General features: G+C 33.2%; 2 protein-coding genes across 2 annotated transcripts; both read left to right on the top strand.

Moving 5' to 3' along the window:
• The first annotated feature begins 10454 nt into the window (after positions 1-10454).
• On the top strand, positions 10455-12427 carry LOC110782851 (WAT1-related protein At3g28050-like). Its single transcript, XM_056834518.1, has 4 exons — positions 10455-10694; positions 11168-11326; positions 11437-11585; positions 12247-12427. The coding sequence occupies exons 1-4, from the start codon at positions 10455-10457 to the stop codon at positions 12425-12427; spliced, it is 729 nt and encodes a 242-aa protein (XP_056690496.1).
• A 1555-nt stretch (positions 12428-13982) lies between these two features.
• LOC130466203 (WAT1-related protein At5g40230-like) lies at positions 13983-17632 on the top strand. Its single transcript, XM_056834898.1, has 7 exons — positions 13983-14262; positions 14368-14433; positions 15632-15745; positions 16044-16278; positions 16454-16612; positions 16710-16858; positions 17223-17632. The coding sequence occupies exons 1-7, from the start codon at positions 14090-14092 to the stop codon at positions 17446-17448; spliced, it is 1122 nt and encodes a 373-aa protein (XP_056690876.1). The 5' UTR covers positions 13983-14089; the 3' UTR covers positions 17449-17632.
• Positions 17633-18247: the final 615 nt, after the last annotated feature.

The raw sequence follows: 18247 nt of genomic DNA, 5'->3' as shown, positions 1-18247 counted from the left end.
GTTGTTTGGTTGGGTAAGAGATGGAAAACAATTTTCCATGACTCCCTCAAAGGTGGAAAATCCTTTTCCATTTGAAAGGAAGGGAAACCACTTTTCCTTCTTTCCTCTTTACCTACCTCTCCTTTCTTCCCCTCAATCTTCATCATCTTCTCCCATTTTCCTTTAAGGTAGCAAATAAAAGAAAACTATTTTGTGTTTTCCTTGAAAAATATTTTCCATAAAAAATCATTTTACAATAAAAACGTTTTACGCCCTATCAAACGGAGCCTAGACGGCAATCGTTTTCCCAATAATAAAACCATCCTGCATGCATGTATTTAGTGAGACAAAGAAATATCCTCTTATGAGATTGGGTACATTGACGGATGATAATTTGATTAGACTAATCATGGGAAAGTAATTAATGAATTAATTAATGAGTTCCCAAATTTGGGATGAATGTGTGAAATAATTGTAGGAGTTGGTGGGGGAACGTAGTTGATGATGTTAGGTTGTTTAGCAAACAGAAGACTTGAAAGGGACTTGCAATCATGGAGAGATGGAAATGGCATCTATATATAATCATATCGTATCATGCATCAACCTAAGCTAGCTATGTGGCTGGCTAGCTCCATTTGTGAGAACAACTTGGACTCAATTTATATGTGGGGTTTTTAGAGGGAGACTTTTGACCAATTGCACTTCACTAGTGACCCTTAGCCTCAAATTTTAAGTTTCTAGGTGGTGAAAACACGTAAACTATGTTATTTTCATCTTATTTCCACCTATTTTAGCAAAAATAAGTTTAGATAAATTCAGTAAAATAAAGGTTACCCAAAAACAAATTATAACTAAAATAAATTTGATAAGTTCTAAGTTCATATAAGTTCAGAAAAATAAGTTCAAATCAGGTGAATAGAACATATCTTAAGTACGCGATATGACCATATGTTGGATTTGTATGTGGTCAAACACTATCTCAACGGGGCTTATATTCTACTACGTTAAAATAAGCCCCATTGAGATAGTGCTTGACCACATACAAATCCAACAAAATTCCATCAAAAAACTAATTAACTTCATTCATGTAAAATATCCATTATATAAAAATACATTTTTTATTTGGGTACCATATCATCAAGCAAGGAATGAATAATCAAAATGCTTCATTCACCAAAAAGTTCCCCAACTGATTAAGGATTGGAAGACCTCATATATAGTGTGGGGGGTATAATCAATAAATCATATTTCCCTCCCTAAACTACCAACCAAACCATATCATAATGGCCACCCCAAATTGTCCCAAACAATGTCATTTCATGCCTTAATAATGTCAATATATTCTTACTTCGAGTTTATCTTACTCTCTTTACAGAATTAAAGGTGTATCACATGGGTCATGGGAGGCATGGTCATTTTGCAACCTTGTTACTCCTTGCTCCCTCCATCTACTCCCTTTAGTATCACAATCAAACTTTCAATTAGTCAAAAAAATCAAATAAAACCTACTACATAGACTAGGGAACACGGAGTAAGATGATATACTTTCTGTTATCTTTTAATGGACATAAACCATACGTAATTTAATATATATATATATATATATATATATATAGTGGTGATAAACTGATAACGATACCCCACTACATATAAATAGTGGCCATAGAAACTAATTAATATGTTTATATTGTGTGTAGAATTTATAGAAGATTTAAACGTAAGCATTAGAATTTTATGTCTACTGTAGATTATAGGCCGAATTGCTCCAGACGCCTATACAAAGATGACTTTGGGTCGGATCTATCTTAACACTATTTGTGACATTTACACACAATCTCTAGTCACACGCGCGCGCGCACACACAAAAGTAGAATAATATCTTTTTCCTTTTTTTTAACACAAAGAAAGCTAAATTATATTACAAGTCAGAATACCTCAAAATCAAGTTTGGTGGATGAGTAATTTTTCTAATGTTCACACTGTATATCCCTTATTTTTTGTATTGATAACTATAGGCCATAATTTATTAAATTTTTAGCATAGGGTCCCACAAGTGTGGAAAAATAAAAGGAACTTAGGGTTGATGGGTTGACAGATATTATGTAAAAACATGTTATATTTGGACTTGAAATCATCTAAACTGAAAGTGCTTATCCAGTTAGGCCGCTTTGTCAGTAGGGCCCAATCATCTATCCAAGAAAAACAGTTTCTGCTCTATCTAAATATCAAATTATGGCCCCATTTAATGGGCCTCTTTTGCTGGGCTCACATTATTGCATATGGGTTAGGTAACTGTCATGTTTAAGTGTTTAACCCAAATTAAGCAAAGTATATTAATCTTTTTAATTATTGTATTGGCTTCTTCGATCGCAGTTCTCTGGACATCAGGAGACTCACTCACAGCCATAAACGGATGATTCGGATCGGTTACAGGATCAGGTCTATTTAGGTTAGGTCAGGTCAGGTCAGGTCAGAATCGGATTATAGAACCTTCGGATGGGTAGGTCAACTTCCGATCAATTGAAAAAAACTGATTATGAAAACTAAGCAATTCCAAGTTTTAAACTACAATATGGTGTAGGCCAGGTCTATTTGGGTCGGTTCAATTTTGAAACTATTGGAAATAATTAATTTTGGTTACTAAATTATTTCAAGTTCTTAAACTACATGGCTTTCCCATCTGGTCCACTCGGTTAGAACAATTCGGGTTGAGCCAATTTCACCTACGATTTCAGTCCAGATCTTCCTCTAGGTTTTGCATTTGATATTGTTGAACAATGTAAATCTTGCATCCATCACCAAATGTATAAATAAATAAATAGTTTGAATAGCAACATTTAACTAAAATCCCATATTTCTTAATCAAGTTGATATTTGTTCTATAATATTCACATTCTAGGTTTTACTAGACTAGCTTTATAATTTTATTAAAAACAAAAAATTACACCTTGACGACTCGAAAACTCAACTTGTACAAATCAATCAGATTCGGATTAGCGGGCGAGATTCCTTCCTTATTCCTAAAATCCCCCAATGAAAATTGATCGCACAAACTATTTGTTAGAAGATACAATTCAATTTTCACTAGACCAAGTACTACGTAGTACTTAATCGATCGACGAACTTTATAATTGACTCATTAGTCATTACATGTGACCTTGTACTTGAATAAGAATGATTTAGTCCATTATATGATTTATATAATACATTTATGCATAGCTTATCTGGCTATTCATATAGTCAACTAAGAAAATCATTTTCATCCTTTTTGTATAAATAATTTGTTAGAAAATAAGTGAATTGTACTTGAGATGGCCGACCAATTTAACGTGAGGAAAAGGGACCCTTTACTATAAGGACCCCAAAAAACCAATGGTGTGGTATTGTATTTGTGGTTGTGGACTTGTTTTTCCTCCCACAAACGCTCCGTACCTTTACTACTATTGCCTATTGGACTATTGGTGTACAGAAAACAGAACTATCGATTTCATCTTAACTTGTATAGTGAATTTCGGTGTACAAGCAAATTTTGTTGTACAATCGGTTGAATTTGAGCTAATCTGTAGTTAGTAAGGTACAAGCCGAACCTGCTGGAAGTTCGATCGAACTCTGCGGGTGAACTATTTTCTTCTCCGTAAGTTTTAATCGACGTGGCCTTTTCTTGTCCCTTAGATTGTTTTGATGTCTAACACTATAAATACCAAATGTAATGAGATTCAATATTAACAAGTGAGGTTAAAAGTTAAAACCCTAGATCTAAACATATATAGAATTCTCTATTCTTTACCTTTGAGAATTCCTCTTTGTAATTCTTTCTCTATTGAAGAATAGTATAAGCTCCAAACCTTTCCTCGTGGTGGATGTAGCTCATTGAAAAGTGAACCACCTTAAATCTTTGTGTGTGTTTTAATTTTTTTTTTTTTTTCACTAAACATCAATTTGTCATAAAAATCAACATTCAAGCCTAGAAGGGTCTTTCATTCATGACAAGGAATGAGGGTACAACTTCATTTCATGACTTTCTACGAAGCTTCTATTTTCGTTTCCAATAAAATGACTCCTATTACGAATTGGCAACCAACGACTACTAAATTAAATTCAACGACTGCTAATTTTCGATGGGCAGTATAGCCAACACATTTAAGATGTACCGGGGTACACGGTTCACCCTCTCTTTACATGAGTACATCATGTGAGGAGAAAAATGAGAAGACCATTAATTGACATAAAATACCCATGAATATACAGTGAATCCGGATACACCTAATAATTTTTAAGTAACAACGCACAAAGGTGGTACGAAGTACACAAAAGCTAGTGTTTATTAAGATGTTGCAAATTCACTATCTAATTGGGATGAATCTTGCAGTGTCTCATGGCTAATTGGTGTCTCTCTATAGAATAGTGTAAAACGCCCCTATTACTTACAAATTATAGGGATATTAATTGTAAAATAAAATAAAAAGACAAGGGAAATAAGTAAATCAAATTTAATCACAACCGGAAAAAAGACAAAAATAAATAAGGAAAGTCACAATCAAATACGGAGTACTTAATTACAATATTTACTTTCTTATATATCTTGGCGCACATCACGTGCATATAAATTTGGTCTTAACTAGCTTAATGTCGGTGCAATGGATTGTTTATCGTGTTGAATTGGTACAAACTTTTATAAAAAATAGCCTTGCACAAAAGACCGCCTTGGTGTCATGTCATATAAGTTAAGCAATGAATAGTTAAGCAATATAACCAATTAGTTAAGTGATGGAACCAATTAGTTAAGCACTGAAACTAATTAGTTAAGTACTAGAACCAATTAGTTGAAAAATGAACTAATTAATTAAATAATTAAACCAATTAGTTAACCACTAGACTAATTAGTTAAACAATTAAAACGGTATTTTCGATATGACAGTCTTACACAAAAGTTACCGTTGAATCAATGTTACTAATTTAAAGATGGTAAATGGGCTGTTGAAAAACAACCCGTGAGGTCCAATGCCACTAGGACAGTGGGGTCATGTCCACCAAGCTTGAGGGTTGCGGGAGCAATCTTAAAACGGTAGTCTACTTTAAATTTATCCGGCCCACTTTCTCTTCTAGCCCAAATAATATAAAGCCAATATCTTGGCGGTAAAAATAAAAGAAATCTGGCCCGCCTAAAGCTTAGGAGTTAGGACCGGCTCTATGAGATTTGTGTAGAATTCTGTTGATGGTAGCGTGGTAGGGATGTAAGTGAGTTGGTATGTTTGTGAATTACGCCTGTTAATATTAAATTCAATATGGTAACGAGTTTCAGTTATGATATATTACTAGATATTTATTTAGGAGATATATTATGTTATTGTATTCCTATTTTACGAGTTGTATTTTAGGGATAGATTTGTTAGTATATTTGTTTCTCCTAAATTGTAATATTCTAGTAATATTGTGTTTCCTAATACTAGGGCTAGGGTTAGGAAGTTGGGGTATATAAATTGGGATTTATATACCATTATGATTGATATGCTTGAGATCCTGAGTTTGAGCATAGTTTGAGAGAAACACCTGTGAGGTTGATTGATTGTATTATTAATAACGGTTTTGATTAATAATACAAGTTTGGACGTGGGTATACCACATTATTAATATTGTGTGTGCTTTGTCTAGATTTTTATCTCATACTATTCCTAACAAGTGGTATCAGAGCTAAGGTTCGTGATGGAGACATTTGGTGGAAGGTTCGAGATTCAATTGTTCAATGGAAGGAACAATTTTGCCTTATGGCAGAGCACGGTGAAAGATCTCCTAATCCAACAAGGGTTGTATGGAACCCTTGAAGATAAGAAGCCTACCGAAATAGAAAAGGCAAAGTGGGAAGACATGAAGTTACGTGCGGCATCGACAATCCGGTTGGCCCTTGCACCGGAAATTAAGTATGATGTTCTTGAGGAAGATAACCCTAAAAGTTTGTGGGAAAAGTTTACAAAGACATATCAGTCCAAGTCTTTGGCCAACAAGTTATTTCTCAAGAAAGATTTGTTCGGACTCGAGATGGAAGAAGATGGAGATTTGAGAGATCATCTGAATCGTTTCAATGGCTTGATAAACCAACTTAATAATTTGGATGAAAAATTAAAGGCTGAGGACAAAGCTATTCTTCTACTTGTGTCTCTACCAAAGAAGTATAATACTGTGATTACTTCTTTGTTGGTGGGGAAAACGAAGTTGGCTTTGGAAGAGACTATTGTTGTTCTTCTAGAGAACGAAAAATTTATGAAGCAAGGATCGGATGACTCATCGGATAGAGGAGCATTCGTGGTAGATGCACGTGACAAGAGAAAGAAATTTGGTAAGAAACATAACCCTAATATTAAGTGTTTCTATTGTGGAGAGTTGGGTCATATACAAACTATGTGTCCTAAAGCAAAAGAAGACTTGAAGGAGTTGAAGAAAACTCGCGAGAAGGGACGTGTTTCGTATGCGGAAGGAGATGATGATGATGTTGGTGATGCTCTTTTGGTTCAAGAAGATAAGGGGCCAAAAGACGGTTGGGTGCTTGACTCGGGAAGTTCTCATCACATATGTGCTAGGAGGGAATGGTTCTCATCCTATGAAGAGTGTGAAGGGAAGATGGTTACATTGCCGGATGGTAAGAAGGTAAAAGTTGACGGCATTGGTGAGGTTGTGGTAAAACTTTGCAATGGTCGTGTTCGAAAGTTAGCGGAAGTGAGGTACGTACCAAAGTTAGAACGGAATCTAATTTCATTGGGTAGATTAGATGGTTTGGGTTATACTGTTATGATGAAAAACAGTAGTTTGGAGGTCACTAAAAGGGGTTGGTGATACTCAAAGGTTGGAAGAATAAAAGAAATCTATTTGTGTTAGATGGAGATGTTCTTGTTCGAGGGGAGGCATTGTCGGATGGACGACGGTGTTTCAATAGTGACCGTTAAATCGGTTGTGGCCATATTGGGTTGAAGGGGAGGAATTGTTAATATTAAACCCAATATGGCAACGAGTTTCAGTTATGGTATATTAATAGATATTTATTTAGGAGATATATTATGTTATTGTATTCCTATTTTACGAGTTGTATTTTAGGGATAGATTTGTTAGTATATTGGTTTCTCCTAAATTGTAATATTCTAGTAATATTGTGTTTCCTAATACTAGGGCTAGGGTTAGGAAGTTGGGGTATATAAATAGGGATTTATATACCATTATGATTGATATGCTTGAGATCCTGAGTTTGAGCATAGTTTGAGAGAAACACCTGTGAGGTTGATTGATTGTATTATTAATAACGGTTTTGATTAATAATACAAGTTGGGACGTGATTGTGTGTGCTTTGTCTAGATTGTTATCTCGTACTATTCCTAACAACGCCCGAACAATCTCAGTTAAGATTCGGTAAAAAATTCATTAGGTGAATCAATAAACAAGCTTGAATAAAAGATTTAAGACTAAAACTCGAATGCATTCATGCTCGACTCGTTCTTGTTCATGATCAATTCGTTTAAGTTTGTTTGTAAGCGTGATTTTAAGTTTACCACTAAGACATGACATGTTTCATGTTATCATTGCGAAAATAAAAATAAAGAAATGCAAATGTTATTAATTTAGTAACCCGGAGCATTGCCCGTGCCCGAAAACTAGTTTGGATCTAAATAGAGCTCAAAATCGAAATACAAACGAGCATGTTCGTAAATAAAACTTAAACAAATTTAGGTTGAACTCAAACTCTTAACGAGCCAAACTCAAACAAGAATTTCCAAAGCTCGTACTAGCTCAAAACTTAATAATATATCTTCAACAAGTTTAGCTCGAACATACCAAAAGTTGGTTCAGCTCGTCTTGTTTGCATCCTAGTTGATGTCATATTAATCTTTGAATTATTCAAAAATAAAGTTATATAACTCAAAAGATCCGATATCTTATTTGAAAGGGGTTTGTTAGCAAATAGCAAAGTTACACGTACATGTGCAAGTAAATATTAGATTATTGCACGTCTTATATAATGAATTTTATAGTTTGTAATAATGTATCTTTCAAATGCAAAAGGCAAAGTGATGAGAGAAGAAACATAAATTAAGGTAAAAAAAAGAGAGAAAGAAAGATCGGAAAGAATTGAGAGGAAGAGAAAGAAAGAAAAAAAAAAGATGTGGGAAATAAAGAAAATAGGAATAATATTGGGAATGGAAGTGATGTATGTGGGTTCAAATACATTGACAAAAGCAGCTATGGCTCAAGGAATGACCAACAATATTTACATAACTTACACTCATGCCATTTCTCTACTCCTTCTATTCCCTGCTGCTTTCCTCTACCACAGGTACGTCATCGAATTAATTTAGTTGTCACGTACGTTAGTTTTGAAGTTATAGGTTAGTTGAATAGTTTTGCATGTACAACCGTACCAAATACCAATACATATGGTCATTCTTGCTCCATTTTTATATACCGTACTTCTAAGGCGCGCTCAAATCCATCCGAAATTAGTTGTCACATTATTGATAGGTTAATGAATGGTTTTGAACAGGAAAACACCAGCTCCTCCTATTCGACGTTCTACAATTTTGCGGATCTTCTTTCTTGCAATCATCAGGTATGATTATTCGAAAATGATAAAGGTCGCAACATGCGACCTATAAGCCGTGTCACAATGATGACATGGCATGCTTATGTGTTATGATTTAAATCGGAAACTAAAATATTTAACTTATATAATCTATTTTACATGTTTTTAAAAAGGTAGGAAAATCTTAATATTCTAATTTGTTTCCTCATTTATATCGATTATATTATCGACATATTTTTACAGTAAAAATATTGCATTGACAGTAAAAATATTATGATGACTCATAACCTACGTGACGCTTATATGTACCAATTATACTGTGACACGTAAGATTGCGACAACTAAATATTGTCGCAACTTGCGACCTTTATCATCACCCATGAATCCATGATTATTTATCTTAATTTCCTGTCCGAGATGGCAAGATATACATGGGCATGGCTTCTCATACCATACTCCTCGTTGTTTTTTTCTAAAAACAATTCAATACACGAGAAAATTGCTTTTAATAATTCTAATACGGCAGTACGTAAAATATTTAGACATGGACTAGACCTGGTTATTGAACAGTTCGGGTCAGGGTCAGTGAGGGTCAAACGGGTCGGGCAATGGAAGAGTCATTTTTAGTGAGTTGATAATGGACGGGTTAAAACGGTTTGCGGGTTAATAGTGGATTGTTCAATAAATGACTAAATGAACAAGGAAAAATGAAAAAAAAAAGAGTTGAATAATGCATGTACAAGTGAATACGAAGCTATACATATACTTTTTAGTGCATCATAACTATTTTAGTTTTCAAAATATTGTGCTATAAATTTGACTCTTTATTGATCTTGTTCAATAATTAAGAACACTGTCCAATACAAACCCTAAGCTTGACCCTAACCTTATGCCCATTGGACTACCTTTTCCAATAAGCAGGTCTAACATAAACCTTGCCTTATGTTTTTAATCGCGAATTCACGATTGTTACTTATTTATTTTTATTGAAAACATGTATGCGACATGTCACAAAATCGAATCCCCCTAAGTCCAACCCCTACCATTAGTAGTTGTACGGCTAACCCGCCCACTATTAACCCGTAACCCGCTAATTCCGCCACTGTCTGCGGCTGTACATGATTAATTGGTTATAATGGTCGTCGACTGCATCATTAATTTGCACAACCGTACATGACGAATCATGGGCATGATTCACGATCACTAATTGGTCTCCTTGTAGGATGAAGAACAACATTAATTTTTAATTTGTAGATACGATCTGATTGCACTGGTTGATCGTAAATTTTTTTGTTTGTATTTTAAGTGCAACTATGGTTGTTCTCTATGATAGATATAGCTAAACTGTCAAGATTGTTTAATGATTAATTATAGTTTTCTCATTTTAAGAGGGCCGGCAATATAGTAACTCAGGTGGTTGTGAATTTGTTTGTATGGATGATTTCACTAAAACGTTTTAACTTTGCGGAACTTAATTTGCAATTAATTCTCGGCCTAACCACCCCTTTTAAAATGCAGTTATGGTTGTTCCATGTTTTTCTATGCTGGAATTCGTAATAGCTCACCAACACTTGCATCAGCAACAAGTAATCTTTCTCTTGCTTTCACTTTCATCATAGCCATCATTTTCAGGTTAGTTTTTACTCCATTCTTTCTTAAATAAATGTCGTTTTAACTGACTTTCACTGTTCCTAAATAAGTGTCTATTTTAAGTTATCAATATAACTTCCACTTTATAACTTATGTATTGCAATTAGTATAAATCATTATGATGAAATTGATTGGATTTTGCTATAAATTAAAGGAGTTATATAGCAACATTGTAGAGATTGTTTGATTTTTTTTGTCATAATTAATGTACATTACTATTTTCAGCCATTGACATGCATTGAAATGAATTGTGAAATGTAGGATGGAGATATTGAACTTAAGAGCACAAAGTAGCATACTTAAGTTAATAGGAACCGTAATCTCTATTAGTGGAGCATTTGTTATAATCTTTTACCAAGGTCTCCCAATCATTGTATTCCATTCACCAACCAACCCATCTCTCAATTCTCATGTTCAACATCAAACTCAACCAAATTGGATGGTTGGAGGGATGTTTCTTTCTATAAGTTGCATACTTGTTTCGTTCGTGTATGTTACAAAGGTAATCATAAGCCCTTTTTTTAATTTAATATAATGGATCTTTGTTTTTAGATTCATGATAAAATCCTGAATCGCTCAATTTATTTTATTTTTAATTTCACTACAAGAATTTGTATCTTTAATGACAACCTAATTATGACGGGTTAAAAATCACGTCGCAAAGTCTTTTTCGACGGGGCTAATAACCAAACAAAGATGGGAACAATCGTCGCAAATGTTTTTTACGATGGGTTAACAACGGGATTTTACATTAATGACGGCCCCCTTTATGGCGGGTTCACGACAGAAAATCCCGTCATTAATCAATGATTATTGGCCTTTAGCGACGGGATTTCCAGTCATTAATGGTACAATTTCTTGTAGTGTTTGTACCATCTTATGAGACACAAGCCCCGGGGGATCGACTTGGGGACTTAATTAGGGCTACATTTAAAAATTTCCTAATATAATAATAATTGATTTCTTTCTCCTCAGACTTGGATTGTGAGGGACTTCCCTTCGGAGGTGCTAATCACACTAATTACTTTCTTCTTTAAGACTATAGTGGCAGCAACCGTTACTTTTATTGCAGAAAGTGATCCAAGTGTTTGGACACCAAGAATTGGTGTCGAATTGATAGCTATTCTCTTTGGGGTACATATTTCTTCATATTTAAAGATCAATAATTGAATATAAATTTATTATGGTTGAGCTTTATTTGCTAAAAAACTAATATGTTTGTGTCATGTCTTAATTTTGATCAGGCTGTAACAGCTAGTATATTGTATATGGTTAGTGTATGGTTGTGTAGAGTGAAGGGACCAGTATTTGTAGCAATGTTTATACCACTTCAAATGATAATCGCTGTCATTATGGGAGTTTCTTTCTTAGGAGATGTTCTACATCTTGGGAGGTACGTCTACGTACCATTATTTGTAACTTGGTCAACTTGTTTTATCTAGCGTTTTACTCTTTTCCCTCACAAAAAAAAATAGCGAATTACTCTGTTCGAGACTTTGTTCTATCCATTTTTTATTTAGGAAATTTCAGACTAATCAAGTTTCCATGGCCCATGTGTAGGCCAAAAATATTGGCATGAAACTTTTCTGAGATTCAGCCAGTTGACCCATTAACTATATATGGTTAATTACTTGATTTTGATTGACTCCGAGATCTATGATTTTGTTACATTAGGATAAACAATTAAAGAGTAAGTTTTTTTTCCTTTCGAAAAAATCCACTGACAATATAAGAAATTGTACCATTAATGACGGTAAGTCTCGTCGCTAAAGACCAAAATCCTTGATTAATGATCGGGGTTTCTGTCGCGAATTCGTCATGAAAGGGGGTCGTCATTAATGAAAAATCTCGTTGTTTACCCGTCGTAAAAGACATTTGCGACGGTTGTTCCCGTATTTGTTTGGTTGTTAGCCCCGTCGCAAAAGACTTTTGCGGCGGAATTTTTGACCCTTCGTAATTAGGTTGTCGTTAAAGATACAAATTCTGGTAGTGCCATGATCAATATACTTTTAGAAAATATTCAGAAACATAAATAAAAGAATTATGTTTTGCAGTGTGATCGGAGGATCGATAATAGCAGTTGGATTCTACACGGTGATGAAGGGGAAAGCTGAAGAAGAGATGCGTAAAAAAGATGATGAAAATAGATTGACATATATCATAGAAGAAGAGTCACATTCTCTAAAAATCCCTATGTTACATGCCAAGAGTATGGATGTCATAGTCGACCCTTAGCAGATGCATGCATAATTAACATTCGTACATGACTCGTATGTGCGTTTATGCTACATGCCTACATGGGCCTCAAAAATTTCCGAGTCATGTACAAATGTTAATTATGCATGTTTACATTGTTTTTATTTTTTATCTTGACACCATTTTTAACTTGAGATTACCAGAGGTAATACATCTCTATTATCGAAAAATAACTTCAAATTTAAAGTACAATTTTGAAGAAGAGGCTCCTTGGCTCCAAAAATATCAGGTTCGGGTCTGATGGATGTATAAATGTTTTCGCTATTAACATAACTAGAATTCCTCATTAACCACTCTAGCATCTTGTCTTCATGTTTCATTGTTGCAGATTAAATATATAAACCTTATTTTAAGTTTGCCAAGTATTTAAAATTCAAGTTTTTTTTTCGGGATGGCACGTCATATTTGATTTTTAATTTCTACTTTATATATTTTTAAAGTTTTGTTGTTATTTGCCCTATAACACGTAGTACTCCGTATACATTTATATTGTATAATCTTTAAAATCTTAGAATTTATAAAATAACGGTGAACAATGAAATTGGTAAATTTTATGGAAACATATAACTCCGCAAATTGTCATTTTCATTGTATCTTTTTTTTAAAAAAAAATTGTACCTTTTGTGTCTACCCTGTTTCAATATCCTGGATACGCCACTGCATTCCGTATAACTTTTCTTGTAACTCAACAAACAATGGAAAACTAACTTAGAATTGAGTTTCTTTTCATTGGTAATGTTTTTCATCAAACCAAAATATGGATTTATGTTGTATGCTTTGTTTATTGGGTTTTCCTTGAAAAATCATTTTTCGTTGAAAATGTTTTTGGTCAAACCAAAGTAGACTTGAGTTTTATGCTTTGTTATGGACTTCGACATAAAAATTCCTAGAAAAATAATTCACAAGGCCAAAAGCTCATTAGCATCACCACCTTTTTTACTGTCTACTACGTAATAAATAATGGGTGAGGTAGCAACATATATAAGCCGATAAGAGTAGATATTATGAAATATGTCCGGACTGACCAAAAGCTTTTATCAAAGCAATTAGCTTTCTAGTTTCACCAATTAATTAGCCCATACCTGATATGACGAATAAAAATCTATCAGATCGCCTTTTACATGAATTTATTATTTCGCATTATTTTTTACAAACCCGTAAAAAACAAAAATGATCAGAAAAGTATCATTGAATTAGATCAAACCCAAAAAATAATGTAAATTCACCTAATCTTAGAATCTTAGACGAATAACCTTACAAATTTAACAACATTTATTCTGTTTTTATTTTAAGAATATGAAATCGTGCATGATGAAAGAAAAAAACAAATCCACTACGAAGTATATAATTTTCTTTCATAGACTCATAGTGGCATGGTCTTTTTTAATTCCTATTAGTGGCATCTCTAACTTGGTCCGATCTATTTAAAGGTTAATTATATTATTAAAATATAGTTTGTTTGAAGGGGAGTTGTTATTAGTAAATTTGCACTTATATGTATAAATTACTACTAATTTACACCTTTATTAAAAAGAAATAATTGTTTTTAGTTTGTAATAATGAATCTTTCGAATACAAAAGACCAAAAAATCCTAGAAAAGAGAGAAAGAGAGAAAGAAGAAGGAGAAGAACAGAAAAAAGATGTGGGAAATAAAGATATTTGGAATAATAGTGGCAATGGAAGTGGTGTTTGTGGGTTCAAATACAATTACAAAAGCAGCTATGGCTCAAGGAATGAGCAACAATGTTTACATTACTTACACTCATGCCATCTCTCTATTCATTCTTGCTCCCACCACTTTCCTCTACCACAGGTATGTCATCGTTATGTATAACAATACCTCAAAGGTTACTTTCAATCCATCAGAATTTAAGTAATTGTCACATTAGTTTTGAAGATGTTGAATGGTTTTGAACAGGAAAACACCGCCTCCTCCTATTAGATGTTCTACAATTTTGCGGATATTCTTGCTTGCAATTATCAGGTAATATTCATTTGAGTCCGGATCCTCTAGAGTTTTAATAAAACTCTACAAGGTAGAGTTGTATCTAAACCATACATTTTAAAATCAAGGGCTCATATTGATGAGAAAAAATAGGGGGAATTTTGAAAAGATAATATATGAACCATTGATTTTTCAATCAATGGTTGATATGCTCAAACTCTACCTTGTAGAGTTATTTTAGAACTCTAAAGGATCCAAAACCGATTCATTTTTATCAATTGATTCTCATGTTACGGAGTATCTTGATTTTTTCTAAAATCAATTCAAGATACGTACAAATTAATCACTACTCAGTACTGTGTACTACAATATGTTAGATATCAATATATCATTATAGATATGGGTTGGGCCTTATGTTTTTCAATCACGGTTGTAAATTAGTACTCCCTCTGTTCTCGAATATTAGTCCCATTTGGAATCTTAATATTATTCATAAATTAAGATAATCTTCTAATTTCTTTCTAATACGTACTTCAAAACATTTCACGTGCGGTCTTATTTTGTTCGTCTTAATATGTAGTTTAACAATATCAAATTTTTATATTTTTTTAACATACATATTTGGAGATATTTACATGCAAATATTGAGTTGAAACGAGTTGAAAAGTCAAAACAAGACTACTAATATTTAAGGACGGAGGGAGTAATCATTTTATAGGAAATGATTCTAGGATATCCATTATAAACACACAATTTTATACTACGTATGCTCTATTCACGTGAATGTGTGTTAAGATGACATAGTCAATAAATAATGTGCTGAAATCAGTTTTCTCTTTTGGTTGATCAAAAGAAGTAAATTTTTGCAGAGAGAAACCCATGTATAAATATTTCCATGTAATTGAAGTAGGAATGTCCTTTGGTTAAATATAGGAAAGTTCTATATACTGCACCTGAGAGGATTTAGGTAAACAATATTCTTTAATTTTTTAAGAAACAAGACTTTATAAAAAGTGTAACTTATGATGTTTCTGCAAACCAAACAACACCGATTCTTTCATTTTCAAGAAGTTACACTTACTTTTCATGATTTTTCCTACAAACCTCAAGTTACTAAAAGCTAGGAGGGAGAGATATGACTTAAAATTATTATATCATTTGAACAACAAACTAATTGTACACTTTGGTTTCATTTATCGTAAAATTAAGATTTTGAATTGTATTTGAATGTATGCAGCTATGGTTGTTCTATGTTCTTCTATGCTGGAATTCGTAATAGCTCACCGACACTTGCATCAGCAACAAGTAATCTCTCCCTTGCTTTCACTTTCATTATAGCCATAATATTCAGGTAAATTTCTAGATCAGTACATATATATACATAAAGTTGTGACTGAACGTTTGATATCCGGTAATAAATGGCAATAATGATAATAATTTAAGTATAATTTGACAACAAAGTGAAATTCCTTACTCCAAGTGGTAATGAATGGTAATGAAAATTTATGAAGAGAAAGAGACAATTTGATGAGATTAATTTACCATTACTATTATTTTTCTTATAAAGTTACATACAGATTCATTCTCATTAACGTGTTGTGATTGCTACAAATCCACTCCCATTGACCTAATTGAATTGTGAAATGTAGGATGGAGATATTGAACCTAAGTTCAAAAAGTAGCATAGTTAAGTTAATAGGAACAATAGTATCAATTAGTGGAGCATTCGTTGTGATCTTCTACAAAGGACTCCCAATTATTGCATTCCCTTCACCAAACACGCCATCTCTTGATGTTCAACTTCAAACTCAACCAAATTGGATTGTTGGAGGGATGTTTCTCTCTATAAGTTGCATACTTGTCTCGTTTATATATGTTACAAAGGTAATGATCGAACTTTTTCAATTCAATCGGATTATTCTTTCTTTGAATTTATAACAAAATCACGTGTCATTCAATGTTACAATTGTTACCTTCTTCAAAGACACGCCCTAATTAAGGGAGTACGTGATATTACTAGCTAGCTAGGGCTAATAATATTTGCTTTCTTGATTCTCAGACTTGGATTGCGAGGGACTTCCCTTCAGAGGTGCTAATAACACTAATTACTTTCTTCTTTGAGACTATATTGGCAGCCATTGTTACTGTTATTGCAGAAAAGGATTCAAGTGTTTGGACACCAAACTATGGTATCGAATTGACAGCTATTCTGTTTGGGGTAATTCTTTGTATATAAAGTTCATATTATGAATTTATTATTGTTGATTTTGCTCGCAAAACTAATATATTTGATGTAACATCTGAATTTTGAGCAGGCTGTAACAGTTAGTATGTTATATATTGTTGATATATGGTTATGTAGAGTGAAAGGTCCGGTATTTGTAGCAATGTTTAAGCCACTTCAAATGATTATAGCAGTTATCATGGGAGTTTGTTTCCTCGGAGATGTTCTGCATCTTGGGAGGTACCTTTATTTTCATTTGGTCAACTTTTTAAATCTTGTTTGCATCACTACTCCGTTCTTGTAGTTCTACTCACATGTGTTGCGCGTTCTCCGGCCAAAACATAAGTGAATACTCCGTATGACAAGTGTCTAAAGAATACTTTTAGATGTCTAATTAATTCTCAAATCGGCAGTTGATAATGCATGAAATTAAGATGAAAATATTGTGGTTTTAACTGAATCGAGTTTATGGTTGATTACTTGATTTTGATTGACTTTGTTTTGTTACGTTATGATAAATAGTTAATATAATACTAAAAAATCGACCTAGTTTATTTGACGAAAAATCTACTTACTTTGAAATAAAATGATTCTTGTTGTGCAGTGTGATCGGAGGAATGATCATAGCGCTTGGATTCTATACGTTGATGAAGGGAAAAGCTGAGGAAGAGATACTTAAAAATGATATCATCGACAATGCAAATAGATTGACATACAATAGCATAGAAGAGTCGTCACATCCTCTAAAAATCCCTATGTTACATGACCAAAAGCATGGATGCATAATTGTTTTCTCTTCAAATTCACCCAATTACTTATCTTTTCGATAATTTAAAGACACGCTGATTTGTTTGCATTGATGATTGATGGAGTGGGAATGTGGGATTTTTCGCCCTACATATTGTTGAGACACTATATGAAAATAATACACATGTTTAAGTGTCCCATAACGGAGAAGAAAGGACGTAATAACAAAAATATAAACTTGGAGAACTATTCCTTCCATTGTCAAAAATTCTAAACTTTTCTATTTTTGGAAGATTATAACAATCTGACCTTTGGACGGTGAAGGCGGAATTTAATTGAATTGACATGTATGTAGTAGTATTATACGAAGTAGGGGATTAGGAGGTGTATCTATAGCGATTGCTTGAAAACCCATGAATCAGTAGTATTCCGTACTACATATGAGCAATTAGCCAAGTTAAGCAAATTAGCTTGGAAAATAAAAGAACGTAAAACAATTGTTTTATTTGAAAACTTGTGAATTGAATCATAAAATAAATTAAAAAAACGGTTTAAAAAAATTCAAGCATCTTGCTAACCATTGGAGCAAAATACACATAAAAAAATAATAGCTTGAAAATCTGACATGGCAAATGAAAACAACTTACCAATTTGCTTACCTTTAATGATGCTCTAAGTTCTTTTTCCTTACCTTTATAAAAAAAATATACATGTGGTTAATAGTATAATTTAAAGTACGGTTTTCTAAATGAAATATCTCTAATGAAATGTCTCTGAGGTTTAAAGAAATGCACCATATACGCTTAACTTTCCAGAAATGCACCAAATACCCCTAAAATTTTATAAAAATACACAAAATATCCTTAATAGCTCTTTTCCGCC

Source organism: Spinacia oleracea, chromosome 1, assembly GCF_020520425.1.
Source record: "Spinacia oleracea cultivar Varoflay chromosome 1, BTI_SOV_V1, whole genome shotgun sequence".
NCBI classification, from domain to species: domain Eukaryota; kingdom Viridiplantae; phylum Streptophyta; class Magnoliopsida; order Caryophyllales; family Amaranthaceae; genus Spinacia; species Spinacia oleracea.
The sequence above is the reverse complement of the archived record's forward strand: the minus strand, read 5'-3'. Positions and strand labels throughout refer to the sequence as shown.